Source organism: Lepisosteus platostomus, chromosome 14, assembly GCF_059453375.1.
Source record: "Lepisosteus platostomus isolate fLepPlt1 chromosome 14, fLepPlt1.hap1, whole genome shotgun sequence".
NCBI lineage: Eukaryota > Metazoa > Chordata > Actinopteri > Semionotiformes > Lepisosteidae > Lepisosteus > Lepisosteus platostomus.
The window spans coordinates 38,453,266-38,467,198 of NC_142624.1; the positions used below are offsets into that span (position 1 = coordinate 38,453,266).

General features: G+C 41.1%; 1 protein-coding gene across 2 annotated transcripts in view; it reads left to right on the forward strand.

Annotated features, from left to right (window-relative positions):
• mgat5 (alpha-1,6-mannosylglycoprotein 6-beta-N-acetylglucosaminyltransferase) overlaps positions 1 to 13,933 on the forward strand; it is a 103,843-nt gene that overhangs the window by 17,307 nt on the left and 72,603 nt on the right. For both annotated transcript variants that reach the window (XM_088606206.1, XM_088606207.1), the window contains exon 2: positions 5,477 to 5,908. In XM_088606206.1, coding sequence (XP_088462332.1) covers positions 5,668 to 5,908 — 241 coding nt within the window. In that variant the 5' untranslated portion in view covers positions 5,477 to 5,667. The remainder of the gene's footprint in view (positions 1 to 5,476; positions 5,909 to 13,933) is intronic.

The window sequence follows — 13,933 nt, forward strand, 5'->3', positions numbered from 1 at the left end:
TTGTCACGTGGTCTCCCTGGGTGGACATCTTGACACATCCAGTCCAGGGAGATGGAAGAGCACTGGTGACCACAGGAGGGTGACTTGAGGATTCATGACAGGCTTGTGGTGTAGAACTGAAGTTCAGAATGAAGTGTGTTGAGCTGTGAGCAAACTAACTCTTCTAACAGTTCATCCACCAAACCCATTTTCCTGGAAGGCTAAAGGAGGATAAATTGATTTCGGACACTTTCAGAGTTGTGTTGTTGTACGCGCTCCCGGTAGGTGTACTGTCTAGGCTGAGGTAAGCTGCAGTAAGTGTTGTTTTGTCACCACGGTGAAAATGCTGCTGCAGTGTTTTGCCGTGGTGCTGGTAATCAAGGAGGTGTTTTCAGAAGCGGTGTTGACTGTGATCTGCCGAAGGTGAAGGATCGGCTCTTGTCTGCATTCCTGTCAAAACAACAGAACAACAGTCTCTCGAGACATGAAGTGGAATTCATTAGCAGTGCTAGTGTCTTCGGATTTGCTTCTGCCTTTCATACTTTACATGTTCCCTTTAGGTTTGCTTGCTGGTTGGGGTTGGTTAATTTTCAGATTTTGAGACCATGTACTGTACATGGTTTCACAGTTTTTCTCTGAGCACTTAATCTTTGCCAGCCAGACCATTTTTAGTCATGTTGTATAATTCTTTTACTTTTACATCTCACCTCCAGCTGTATTTTATTATAGAATTACATATTCACTGAATGAACTTGCACCTTTCCAGAGTGAAGAAATGGTTTTTTTATTTTGTTTCACTCCAGAAGTCTCACGAAGAGCGGGCAGTTTGAAAGATGGGATAGGTGACGTGTTAGACCTGGAAGACCATAATAATCTCATAGATACAATACAAAAGTTCTATCCCACTGTTTAAATTGAACGTGTTTTGGATGTTTATTCTTGATTTTTGTCTACGCAGTGCACGTTCTTTGCCTTGTATCTCAGACATGACCGTACTGCAGAACTTTCCCAGGCCGCTGAAGTCAATGTCACTGGTTTTATATAATCAGCCATGTCATTTTCCTGAAGGCTTGAATTGCACTCTGCAGCTTCCTCCTGTTCCTGGGTTTGTTGTAGGTGCTTTCCTGGCCTGTTCTTTCTGTTTGTTCGTTCTAATTATTGGATTAGAAAGCTGATAAAAGAGAGCAGAAGAAAATGCAGTGTCTCAGATGAATTATTCTCTTTGTGTCTGTACTTCAGCTCATGAGAATAGACACTGAAATGATAGGGAGTGTAATGGTTTCAGACTACATCTGAAAAGGGGTAAGTGCTTCAGTTACAGACTCAAGCTGTACAGTAGCAACTTGCTCTGAGCTCTTGGTTATGAAGAGAAAGATTTTGATGATTTAGGTTTATGTTTCCTGAGACTCTTCTGGTAATGAACTTTGTTGCTTCCTTCCCCTCAGGGAAGGATAAAAAAATACTCAAATTAATTCCAGAGGCTTTTGTACTCTTTGGACGATGCACAATACTAGTTTAGCTCGGAGGATGAAGTTCCTTTAGTGTGTGATAATTACAGCTGATCAGGAGTGTCTCTGGTTTAAGTCTGTTGCATCCTGCTCCTGTGTGGCATTGGACAGTCATGTGCTGTGCACAAAATTAAACATTAATGCATTAATTCACAAACATTTTTTGTGTGTGGTGGGGTGTAAGGTTGTTTAGAGGTATTAAATGAAGAGGCTTTTAAATTATTCAGATCTGCAAATGTTGTTCAGCACCTAGGTGTGAAGATCCCGGAGGTCTGGTTGCAGTAAAGCATTATAGGGAAATGTAAGGGAAATGCCAAGTTGTGAACAGCTATGATAAGTTAAGACATTTAGGCTAATTCTTTTAAAAACAGCCATGTTACAGGCAACAGCAAAACAAACATGATCTTGTTATGTTCTTTGGAAATTGTCAGGGAAGTCAGACAAAACAATTTGATACAGTATTATTATCCTGTTTTTTTTTAGCTTTATACATTTGATAGAGCTATCATGCCACTTAGTCTACTTTTTGTGCAGTCTTTAAATGCTAGAAGTAAAAAAAAAAACATGCCAGTGTTTGTGATGTAGGTGGTATAGCACTGCGGCTTGACAATATATATGTAATTACGTCCCATATCTATATCATATAAAACATGATCTCTGTCTCTTGTTGACTTTAAGTCAAGGCGGTGTATAACACTGTAGTCCAGTTATGGAAATCCAAAGCACCAGTGATATGAGAACATTTATACGGCACTTTTCATCCCATATCAGACTACTTTACACATTCAGTAGGAAGGGACCTATTTTACTCACCTCTGTAGTGCCCCCACATGGGTGATGGGTATCAAATTTTATGCACCAGCAGCCTCACTATACAGCAGATCAGCTGGAATAGTGAGAAATTGCTTCACAAAGTAGAACACACCACCCAAGTCTTGAGGGATTAGTCATTGTCCTGGAGAAAGGGATGAGCTGATGGCTGGAGTCTCACTATTGCAGGATAAGATGTCATCTTGACATCGTGACAGCGGGTTGGATTGGCTACAGTCGCTGTCTTGGCAGCAGAAGGGAGCCAGGTGAAGCCTCTTAAAAAAGATCAATTAATTGCTGAGACGATTTGTTCCAAAAGGTTTAACCAATGGTCTCAAAGTCTTTCAAGCTGAAGGATTGTGCTGTATAAACAGGCTTTTTTCTCAATTAAAAATATGTGAAAGGAAGAAAGCTTGCCTCTCTCTCCACTGAATGCATAAAGGAGAGACTGGTGCTGCATGAGAAAGGGTTTTGCAGAAATGAATTAGTCTTAGTCGGTTTCAGGGTTGACCCCAGAAACATGAATACAGGGTACATATTTTAGTGGCTAAAGAACTATTAACATAAGTTAACAAATGCAGACAGTATTCCTTCAGTTATAAATTAATCAATAGTTCTTGGCTCAACTCCCTAGCTCTTTTGAGTAACCTCAAGGATGAGACTGGCAGCAGTCACAGTAGGACTGGTGTCCAGGAGCATTAGTAACTGAGCTGGCACACAAGACAGGTAGTTACCCTGTGAACAAAAGCTGAAGAAAGATGTTGAAAAAGCAAGCCACAAGCATGCCCCAGTTCTTTAGACTCCTTACACCAGAGCCAGAGAGTGTGTGCTCTGCAGTCGGCACAGTCTAATCAAGGGCAATGTTAATTGTGAAGGCCAGATATTCCCAATTTCCTTATAAATGCTAAACAATCTTTTTTTTCCCTTGAGAATTTCCTGGTTTGTTTGGCAATTTGTGGGTTTGCCATCATTCGGACTGAGACATTTCCTCCAGGATGAAGTGCAGGAGTTTCGCTCTCTGGGTGATGGTTTCGGGGTGGAGGCTGGGAGGGCGCCCAGTTGACTGTTTGAAACAGGAGAACAGTTGGCGTTGGCTTGTCGGCACTTCTCAGGAAATTAGAGAAACCGCTACGTGGGCGTGACTGAGAGTTCTCAAGTGTTATTTCTTAATCTGACTTAGCTGGATAAGCACAATGAATAGAATTCTACACAGCTCTTCCCCCAGTGTTGTGTGTTTGGTTCAGTTAGGTACAAATGGCAAATTGTTTTCACCAGATTAACAATACTGGACTTTTCTTTTCCCCCGTTTCATAGGTTGGGCCAAGAATTCTATGAAAGCAAATGATTTTTAAAGTGAAGAGAATTATTTTTCAAATGTAATTAATTCTACAACCCTGGGGCATGATTCCATTTCAGTACCCATCTTTTTCATTTTTGCTTTTGTTGTTGTCGCTCTTTATTTCTCTCCTGAGCTTCACCACAGATCACAGGTGAACAGATACGTGCAATACCTGTCCCTCGGGAAACAGAGGTGCAGCCACTCTTGCTGTAGAACATGTTACGGTTTTGGATAAAATAAGCTTTTATATGTTTTTATCTTGCAATCTTGCCTATCTGTTGTTTACCGTCTTAATTTAGGTTAGAACTCTCTTGCTCATAAAGGGAAAAGTCCAGTCCTCACATTTCCCTGCTTCTGCTTGGCGATAAGGTGAAAGGTATTTCCTGCTTTTGTGCTGAACAAAAGCAGATCGTAGTGCTGTACTGTAGCTCCCCAGCGATGTGATACTGCTGTCTGTAGAATATTCAGATCGCATCATTTGCTTTGGGATAGGAACATTAAGATGTGATTATTTTCTCAGAAATGGGGACAGAAAACCAGGTTCTTGGGCAGGACGGTATCATCACATGGTGCAGCACGTGTCAGCTGCTGATTGTGACGATCTACACAGACATTCTCCGTGCATGCGGGCCACATGTCAGATTCGCCATTCCGAGGAAACAATAGTATTTCATGTTTTCTGTGTACACACTTACAATTCCCAGCTAACCATAAGCGGTCCTGCTCCTCAGCTTTCCATCTCTGCTCCAGTGTTTTCAGTTTTAAGAAACCACTGAAGGAAATAACTTTCATGACTTAGAATAATATCTCTTTTGCTAGGTTTTGCCAGATGGAGCCTTTCTAAATGTTGGCCTGTTAGTGCTCTCCCTTGAGTTCAGCAACATTTTACTTTTTACTTTTCCTTTCTAAATGGTGGACAGTTCTTAACAGGCTGTTTTTTTTTTTGTTTAAAATAGCTTCCAGGGCTCCAACAGCACTGTAGATAATTCTGTGGAGAAAGCATGCCTGAGCAGGTGGGAGTCTGGCAAGGATTTTAAAAGAAAGGCCCAGATTTGCAGAGCAGAAAGGGGGAACTAGGAATGCCATAGTTTCTTCCTTATAAAAGTATTAGCCACAGCATTTCCGTGACCGTCGGTTCTCAGTGCTTTTCTGGACAGTCCACTCAAAGTGCTTCACAGGTCATGGGGACTCCCCTCCACCGCCACCAGTGTGTAGCCCCACCTGGATGAGGGGCAAATATGCTCCCCACACACCAGCTCTCAGCGGGGTCGAGAGAAGAGTGATGAGGCCAGTTCAGAGATGGGGATTATTAGGAGGCCATGATTGGTAAAGGCCAATTAGAAATGTGTCCAGGACACCGGAGTAACACCCCTACTCTTTCTGTGAAATGTCCTGGGATTTTTAATGACCACAGAGAGTCAGGACGTCTCATCCGAAGGACGGTGCCTTTTTACAGTATAGTGTCCCCGTCACTATACTGGGGCATTAGGACCCACACAGACCGCAGGGTGAGCGCCCCCTACTGACCCTACTAACACCTCTTCCAGCAGCAGCCTTAGTTTTTCCCAGGAGGTCTCCAGGTACTGGCCAGGCTCACACTGCTGGGCTTCAGTGGGCTGCCAGCTGCGAGTTGCAGAGTGAAATGGCTGCTGGCTTATTCAAGCAGAGGGCTGCGCTGCATCTTTGAATTATATTTCGTGTGCAGGAAGTAGCTTCGTGCTATTCGGAGATGAGTGCTTGTTTTTTTGGGGTGCTGGTCTAGCTTAATCACAGGTGTCTTATTGATTTGCTTAACTAGACTCATTATTAAGATGTTTTTCCCCCGCCCTCTTTTTTTCAGCGGAATGAAGACTTGGAGGCGATCTGAGTGCCAGATGGGGCGGACTGCGAATTCTGTGGTTCAGTGAGAAACCCTTGTGGCGAGAAGCACTGTCGATCCTGCAGGACACGCGCGATATGAGCTGGCAGGCCTCTCCGGCGCCCTGTCCATTTTAACTGTTCCGTTTCTTTGCACCTGCCCGACTCTCAGCCATGGGCTCTGTGTACTTGTGGAAGCTCTCCTCCCAGAAGCTGGGGTTTTTCCTGGTGACTTTCGGCTTCATCTGGGGCATGATGCTCCTGCACTTCACCATCCAGCAGCGCACGCAGCACGAGAGCAGCACCATGCTCCGGGAGCAGATCCTGGACCTCAGCAAGCGCTACATCAAGGCCCTGGCGGAGGAAAACCAGAACGTGGTCGACGGGCCCTACGTCGGGACGATGACCGCGTATGGTGAGCGGCTTCATGCTCCTTTTTTATTTGATTTGATTTTGTTAGCAGGTGTTCACAGCATTAGTATCATTAACGTAAGGTTGGTGTCTGCGAACATTAATGAAAACCAGATGGATTGTATTTAGAGTAGGGTGTATTGTTATTCAGTAACCGCATTTGGCTGATGCTTTTATTTTTTTGTTTCCACGGTGACTTCTTTTACGATTTATGCCCATTTATACAGCCGAATATTTTACTTCATCAATCTTGGTGAAGTCCCTTGCTCCAGGGTACAACAGCCCTGCCTTAGGTTTAAACCTACGGCCGTTAGGTTACTAGTCCACAATCCTGACCACAACGTCGCAAGAAAACAGTTCAGTGGTAGGTAGTAAAAGTCAGTCAAAGTGGTTATTTGTCTTTATCTGGCAAATGATTCTCATCCAACACAGCTAACATTGGAGTCTGGGGACATTATTCCTGCTCACTTATTTATTAGTGAGGTATACTGCAGCAATCTTTGTGATATACCTTGCTCAGGGGTACAACAGCAGCAAGGCCGTACTCAGGATTCAAACCCTCTGCCTTCAGGGTTACCACAGGCTGCTGCCTCAATTGCACAGTTCTGCCCACTCTGTGCAGGCTGTCTACTTTGTGATGGCATCTGCATGATATTGTTCTGGCCTTTCATCCAGACAGAGGATTTATGAGACACAAACCCCTCAAGGAGAAGAAATTCTTGCCAATCAGTGTCATCACCTTCTCCTAAGGGAACAGATTGTTTCTCTGTTTGGATAAATGCCTCTCAAGGACACAGAAGAGACCTGGAATGCGTGGTGCACCTTAGAGACTCATGTAATTCATTATCTTTGCCCTTGTTCAGTATACTTATTAAGAGGCACTTCAGTCATCTATAATCAGAGTGGATTTACGCCGACGAAGTGTTTTTCTGCTCCTGTACAGTTGTTTTCACATTTTGTGAGAACAGTTGGAAAGCTCCGCAGTTCATGAGAAACTGAACGGGCAGGTCTGTATCTTTCCATAATGAAATGAAAATAACAATTCACTCGAAAGAGTCCCCGAGCAAATCGGGCATTTCAAATTAATATTTCATGGAGATACAAACACTTGAATCTGACTTGAATAAAAATGCAATTGTTGCTCTTTTAGAGCGGTTTGAAGGTAACTGGGCGAATGATAAGAAAATGCAACCTAGTACTTGTTAACAATGTTGATGGAACAAATGTAGGATGCTGATGCTTCAAAGCAAAACACAGGCAAGACTAAGTACTCCGAGGGCTGTACTCTTGCAAAACACTCAAGATGCCTTGACGGAGCTCGTGGGACTGTCATGTCTCCTGAATGTGACCTCTGCTGCAAGTTTTATTGAATTTAAATTCTAGCCAGGTAAGCTAAAGGCTTAGATGCAGACCTGCTGCTTGAACCCCCACAGGGCTCAAAATACAACTGCAGGGGAGGCACTTGTCAAGTCGCCCTTGAGTTTATTTTAAAATGGCTTGGGTTCTTTGAGGCCTGCATTCAGAAAATTCTATTTCAGTATTTACAGATGCTAAACGTTGTAAAAAAAAAAACCTAGCTTATCTTTCAGCCTCTGAAAATGACCCAAAAATAATTTTGCTGCCGAAATGCTTTGTCAGATGTTCCACACAGTACTTGTGAATAAATTGTAGGTCATTTTGGTCTTTGACAATGACTTCCAAGATCTTCTCTTTATTTAGGCCGTCAGAGACCAGCTATTAAATGTTTGATGTACTTTGGAGAAGTAGTTAGAACTGAGAAAAGGAGGCTCCTCTGTGCACAAAGGCTTGCTCTGGATCAAGCTGTCCTGCTATGTGGTCAAAGCTGATATCATGGTTTCTTTGAAGAAATGGCTGGATTAGGGCCTTGGATACATTAGCTGCTGGCAACCAAATGAGCTAAATAAGACTTAATGGTCTCCTCTCGATTGTACTCTTTCTTATGCTCCCATCAGCACATTCTTAAATCATGCTAATAGTACAGTATACTCACAATGATACTTAGAGAAAGCCTACACAAGGGGCTAGGAACTCCTAGTTCTCCTGCATTCCTTGGAGCAGAGTGAGGGTATGCATCAAATAATACAAAAAAGAGCCGGGTGGCTCCTATTGAGACTGCAAGTCCTAGAATGAGCAAAGACTGTCATCCATTTCTGCCAGAATCCATATATCACTCTGAAGAGAAACCGAGAGGGAGAATTACCTGTAAGGAGTTTATGATTACAAAAAGTTAGAGAGTGGAAATGCGATGTTTAAAGTACATCTTATAATTAATTAAATTATCAGCCTTTTTACTGATATAGTTATCTCTGTTTTTAGATTTGAGTATATTTAAACCCAGTTCTAGCACAGATGCATCTGTTTCTGGGATTATTACACTTCAGGAAATAAATGACACTCATCTGGAATGAAAACAATGACAGCATTAATTTCTTCCATATGTGCACTGTAGTTCTTTTCATCCCAGTGGATCCCGAAGCACTTCATTTACACTTCTATTTTTATAATTACTGTACTGTCCAAAAGTGTTGGGATAGCAATTTTAGTTTCTGATCATGATAATTAAAATGAATGATAAGTATAATATACATTTTTTGTGTTACACCACGCATACCAGCATTTGAAAATATTGGAACAAGAACACCACCTTCTCTGTGAAGCATGGTGGGGGTAGTGACATGCACGGCTACATGAGTTTTATTTTGTTTTCTAATGTGATGAGCCCTGATGAAAACGAAGGGGATCTGTACATCCTCTTGGCCAGCAAGTGTCAAAGTTCAGCATGATGGGCTGTGTTCAACAAAGACATATGAGCACTGTTGCCTGGACACACTCTGTTAAGGTGTTATACTCATTTGTTAAAATATGATGCCTACATAGTGTGACATTTAGCACTGTTGATTTAAAGTGATTTTGTTTCCAATCTGTTTTGTTCTTTCTGTGCAAGTGTAGACGGCATGTTTGAGTTTCTGGCTGTTTCCTCTGTGCATTCTCTGACGGGCTGCAAAGTTGCCCATGCAAGAAAGTTTCACAAACGTCTTTCTTTAACACAGCTGTTTGAAACTGTTAATCCAAAGGTGAAGTACATCTCCCTGTAGTCACATACTGTACTGTCGTGGTGGGATCGCATGCTTTCAGCAAAATTACTGTCCCTGTACACAGTTCCTTCGTTAAAGCCTGACAGGGAGATATCTGGAGCAGTCAGGCAGGAAAATATAGGGTCCATCTTTTTCCCCCATCAAGTTTACCATCCTTTATATGATATTTTCATTAAAATAAATGGCATTGCCATCTCTGTTTCATGATGTTTTTCATCCATTTAATCTTTTCACTTAGTGTAGTTTGTCAGATTTTAAACATTAGATTTGACAGTCATCCAGCTTTAACCTAAAGAAATAGAGAACGACAACACATTTACTGATGTGGTCATACATCACCGATAGCACGGCTCTGTCTTCAGCTTTTATTCGACAGTGGTGTTTCGTTTGCTGCATTGCAGGTTTTTTTAATGTACTGCGCTTTGCTTTGCTCAGACGGGGAAAATCGGCAGCAGGACACTACTAACAATTACAGAAGCTGTTCCTCCGAGTAGTGTTACTGTCATCTTCTTGCAGTCAGAATAATTGCAAAAAATATAAAAGCTAACTGCAGCATAGGAATTGATAACCAATTAATGCAGTTGATAACCAGGTCTGCTTCCGTATTAGAATCTGGCATAGGCAGGTAACTTGTATATGATATATATATATAATATAATATAACATTATATGGTTTTGATAGAGTAGTTTACTTGATGACATCTTGCTTTGCACTTTGGGTTTGAAAAGAAAGGCCAGGATTAGTTAAATGCTTTTCCATTTCATTCATGTGGGAGGTCACTCACTGTTGAATAGTTTAGTATTATCATACGGATGGACTTTGATTAATACAGACTCAGTCATCCATGTACTTTCTGATTTAACCCACAAAATAAGAATTTTAAACGGTGTGTCTCGCTGCCATTTTGGACTTCACAGGGCTGTTGAAAACACATTGGCTCCTGAGAATGAAACACTTAAGATCGACCTGTCGGCTTCAGTAAAATCTGGCATACAGTATACAGTGGAGAGCACGGAAATGAGTTTTAGTTAAAAATTACTACAGGAGACTTTGCAGTAGTCTAGTTATCTCCACAAACTGCTCCTGGCGCCAAGTGGAGAGGGCATTGATTTATTGCATTTGTGGTCAAGTGCTAAAACGAGAGAGTGAAATCCAATGTACAGTATGACCACATTATTAGAATTAGAATGATAATTATTGATCATCATTGCTATTCATACTGTAAATATACCTGTTCTGTTAACTGAGAAAGCTCATTAAGAACATGAGATTATTGACTCAGCTATAGGTAGAGTGAAGAGCCCAGATGGTTGGGATTTAACTAAAGGGGTGATACTATTTTAACAGTCTGTATTGTATTCATGGATAACAGAGAAAATGCTGTAAATCAAGATAAATATAAGCTACACACAGCACATATAGACTAAAAATACAGAGATATCACACAAGAAGAATGTAGTAAAAAGGACTCTTGTAATTGGAAAAACATCTGTTCAAGGGTTTTGTAGAAACCTTTAATAAGGGGGTTGGTTGCTTATCTTTGCAAGTCTTTGGCCGCGCAGAGCAGCGTCATTCCCAGCGTTTTCGATCGGAAGAATTCAAGTCTTTCTTTCTCTCCTCTTGTGATCACTAGAGGCAACAGGCTTGCTTCATTGTTTCCTGATCGGGACTAACAATATAATTAACTAACTGCAATTATCCAGGTTTTAGTTACAGTGCGAATTATCTACTGTAGTAAAAACCATGAAATTAGTTTATTCAAGAGAAATTGAAGTGTTTAGAAGACATTCTGTGTTTTATTCTTCTGTGTTGAGCCATGAGAAATGTGCTTTTTAGTGATGCTGGAAAAATACAGTAAGTAGCTTATAAAACAATTATATTTCTAAACTTGGCTCCGCTTATACTGCAAAGCAAGGAATAGCTAATACAATTAATACAATACAATAAATCATATTGTGTTTTATAGTCATTTTCACATGAAATAAAGCAGTGCAGCAGTATAGTAATTTATTTTATTTTGAAGAACTACCTTACTTGTGAGACGTAAGAACCCCAAGGCCTTGTATTATGGTCTGTTATCTGATCTAATTGTAGTATGATAGGAAATGCTCTATGCTTCTTCAGTCTGTGGAGGAGTGGCTCGTTAAATGGGCTCGCCACAGGCTTCCTTTCCCCCGGTAGAGTTCCTGTCTCGGTGTTTCATTTCCACAACATTAAAAGCCCAGGCCTTGCGCAGGCATGTTCGTGGAGTTTTTGTGGAGGTGGGGGTCTCCCAATTTTATTTTGACTCTGAGGGCCCAAGGACTCAAGTTTTTTTTTATGACATCCCCTCCACTACCTAACAAACTCACCCATGACCAGAAGTCAGACCATCAGCACACAATCCACAGCCTCTGTTTTGCAAACTACTGTACCTTATATTTTTAACCAGAAAAAATCAAAAATATCTCTAGAGACTGTGGCCTTGAGCAAATAAATACTTTTATGATATGATTCAGCTATAAGATATTAAAAGTTAACTCCTTTATATGTTGCACATTTTACAATTGCTAATCAGGAGGAGTCACAGGTTCAAATATTCTCAAACAATGGTAGGAAAAGACCAGATTATTGTTGATATGAAATGGAGAGATAAACATAAAACCCAGCTACAGACTGTTATGGAAGAACAGAAAGTAAGAAAACTAAAAGTGCAACAAAAAAGGCATAGTCAGACAGCATCGTTGTACCTGGATATCTAAACTCTATCCTGTTTTCAGTTTGTGTGTGGAAATAAATTCTTCTGCCTATTTCCAGTGACTGTAGAAATGCCAGCGAAGGCTGGCTGCTTCCCTTGTGCGTAGCCGCCAGAAGGTCAGGCCAGGAGGTGTTAGGGATTGGCTCTGGGATGTCCAGCTAACGACAAGACAGGCAGCACATGATATCCAGGAGCACCGACAGCCTACCTCACTAGGCTGGTCTCACCTGCTGTCAGCTGTGGCACAAGAGCCATTGGGCAGTGTGTCCAGTGTGGATGTAATTCATCGTGACTGAATTAAAGTCTACAGAGAGTCTAAACTCCTCCAAGATGAATATTCCTTATAGAAGAGATTCAGTGGCTTTCTCTCTGATTGTGCTCAGTCTGCTGCTGGCTGGCCTGTTGTTTATGGCCATTCTTCCAGATGTTGAATGTAGCACTTCTGCTATGAGTACACAAGGCATGTGTGTCACTCATGCCAGCACCCCTAAACATGTAGCTCTTATGCTGTTGTCATTATTAGGAGATGAAGAATAAACCTGTATGAAAAATCAATGTTTCATATAAGGTCTTGAACATTTCATAAAAACACATCGTGCATATTATTCTAAATATACACAAAAATATAGTTGCATAGTTTAATGACTACAATTATACTGTATAAAAGCTGTGACAGACCAAGTGCATCCTGAATATTTGTGATTGCTTACCCTGAAGGTTATATTGAACCCAGAAATGTGTGGTACTGTAAGATGCACAGTGCTAATAAAGACACTGATCAAGCTTGAATTCAGAAGCATAAAAATATGGATTTCTTGGGATTAAAAAATGAATGATTCCCCATCTGTCACTTTCATTCAGCGCAAGTCACTAGGGTTAGGATTTGTTCAAGCTACGGTGATGAGCTATAGTACTGGAATAATGTTGTAAATTATCTACTTTCCACGTATAATGTAGTGTATTGCAGCCAAGACTGAGAACTATTGTAAGAGACATAAAAAAATGAAGGCATTTTAATGACAATATATTCTAGAAAAGTTTAAATTCTTCCGTTTAAGAAATTTGACAACATGCTTGGTCAGAAAATGTTCTGCCAGCCATCTTTTAGTGTACATTTGTGGTTTAATGCTGCTTAGTTGTCCATAGGAGTCTCTGAAGAACTATTACATAGAGATAGTTGGAGCTTGATCTCACTGTATTATCTGCAGTCTTACAACATTTTTTTTTCTTGGATGCACCATTAATGTTATTCATCATCTTATTGGGGAAACTTGCCTGAGCTCATTAAATGTGCTAAAAATACAATATTTTAGGAGGTCCAGGATATCTGTATGCATTCTTATTTTATGTAGCTTTTAGTCTGAGACTCACTGGCCAGCTAACACAAGCCGTTGTTAACAGCATTTCCAATTTTTTCTCAAAAGCTTTAATTTGGTTATGGAGTAACTAGGTTTTTACAGCGCTGCTGTAAGGGTGCAGTGTGGTTATTTCACATATTCAAACATTGTTGCACCACAGTACTGTACGTCTGACATTTCCATTGTGTCTGTTTTTAGAAGATCTTACTTGGGGGATGTTTTTCCCACTTTATTAAGATATGTGGATCAGACTCCCAAGCTGACAAGTGAACGGTGATTTAAATGGTTTCTATCTTAATGTTGTTTAAACAGAGCTTGCGTCCCATGAGGTCTTCAGAGTTGCATTATTGTAGCTTTTCAGTACTAAGCTGAAAATGTCTTATGATGATGCCACAATGTGACTTGGTTAGCTTGCTAAGATCTTCTCATCTACCATATCACTAAAATAAATTGTAGGGCAAGGCTCTATGGCCTGGAGTTTGTAGGTTCAAGTCAAGTGATTAAGCCACTCGCACGCTGTGATGAAGAGCTCACAGGAGATGGTACATGCCTACCCCAAGGGTCCCCTTGAGTGGGTGAGGTGAAGGCAGCAGGAGGAAACTTTGATTAATGTGAACAAGTGAACTCCTGTAGCTGGTTGGGCGAGTGTGAATCTGCAGTGTTATCAGTAATAATGTGTTTCTGATAACAATTGTCTGCTTCCTCTGAGGCATAAAGTGGTGCAATTTACTTTTCATCCTCCTGTTGGAAAAAGGAACAGATGAACTGACAGTGTCTCCTTCACAAACCTCCCGTGAGTTGTTCTGTTCCTGAATGG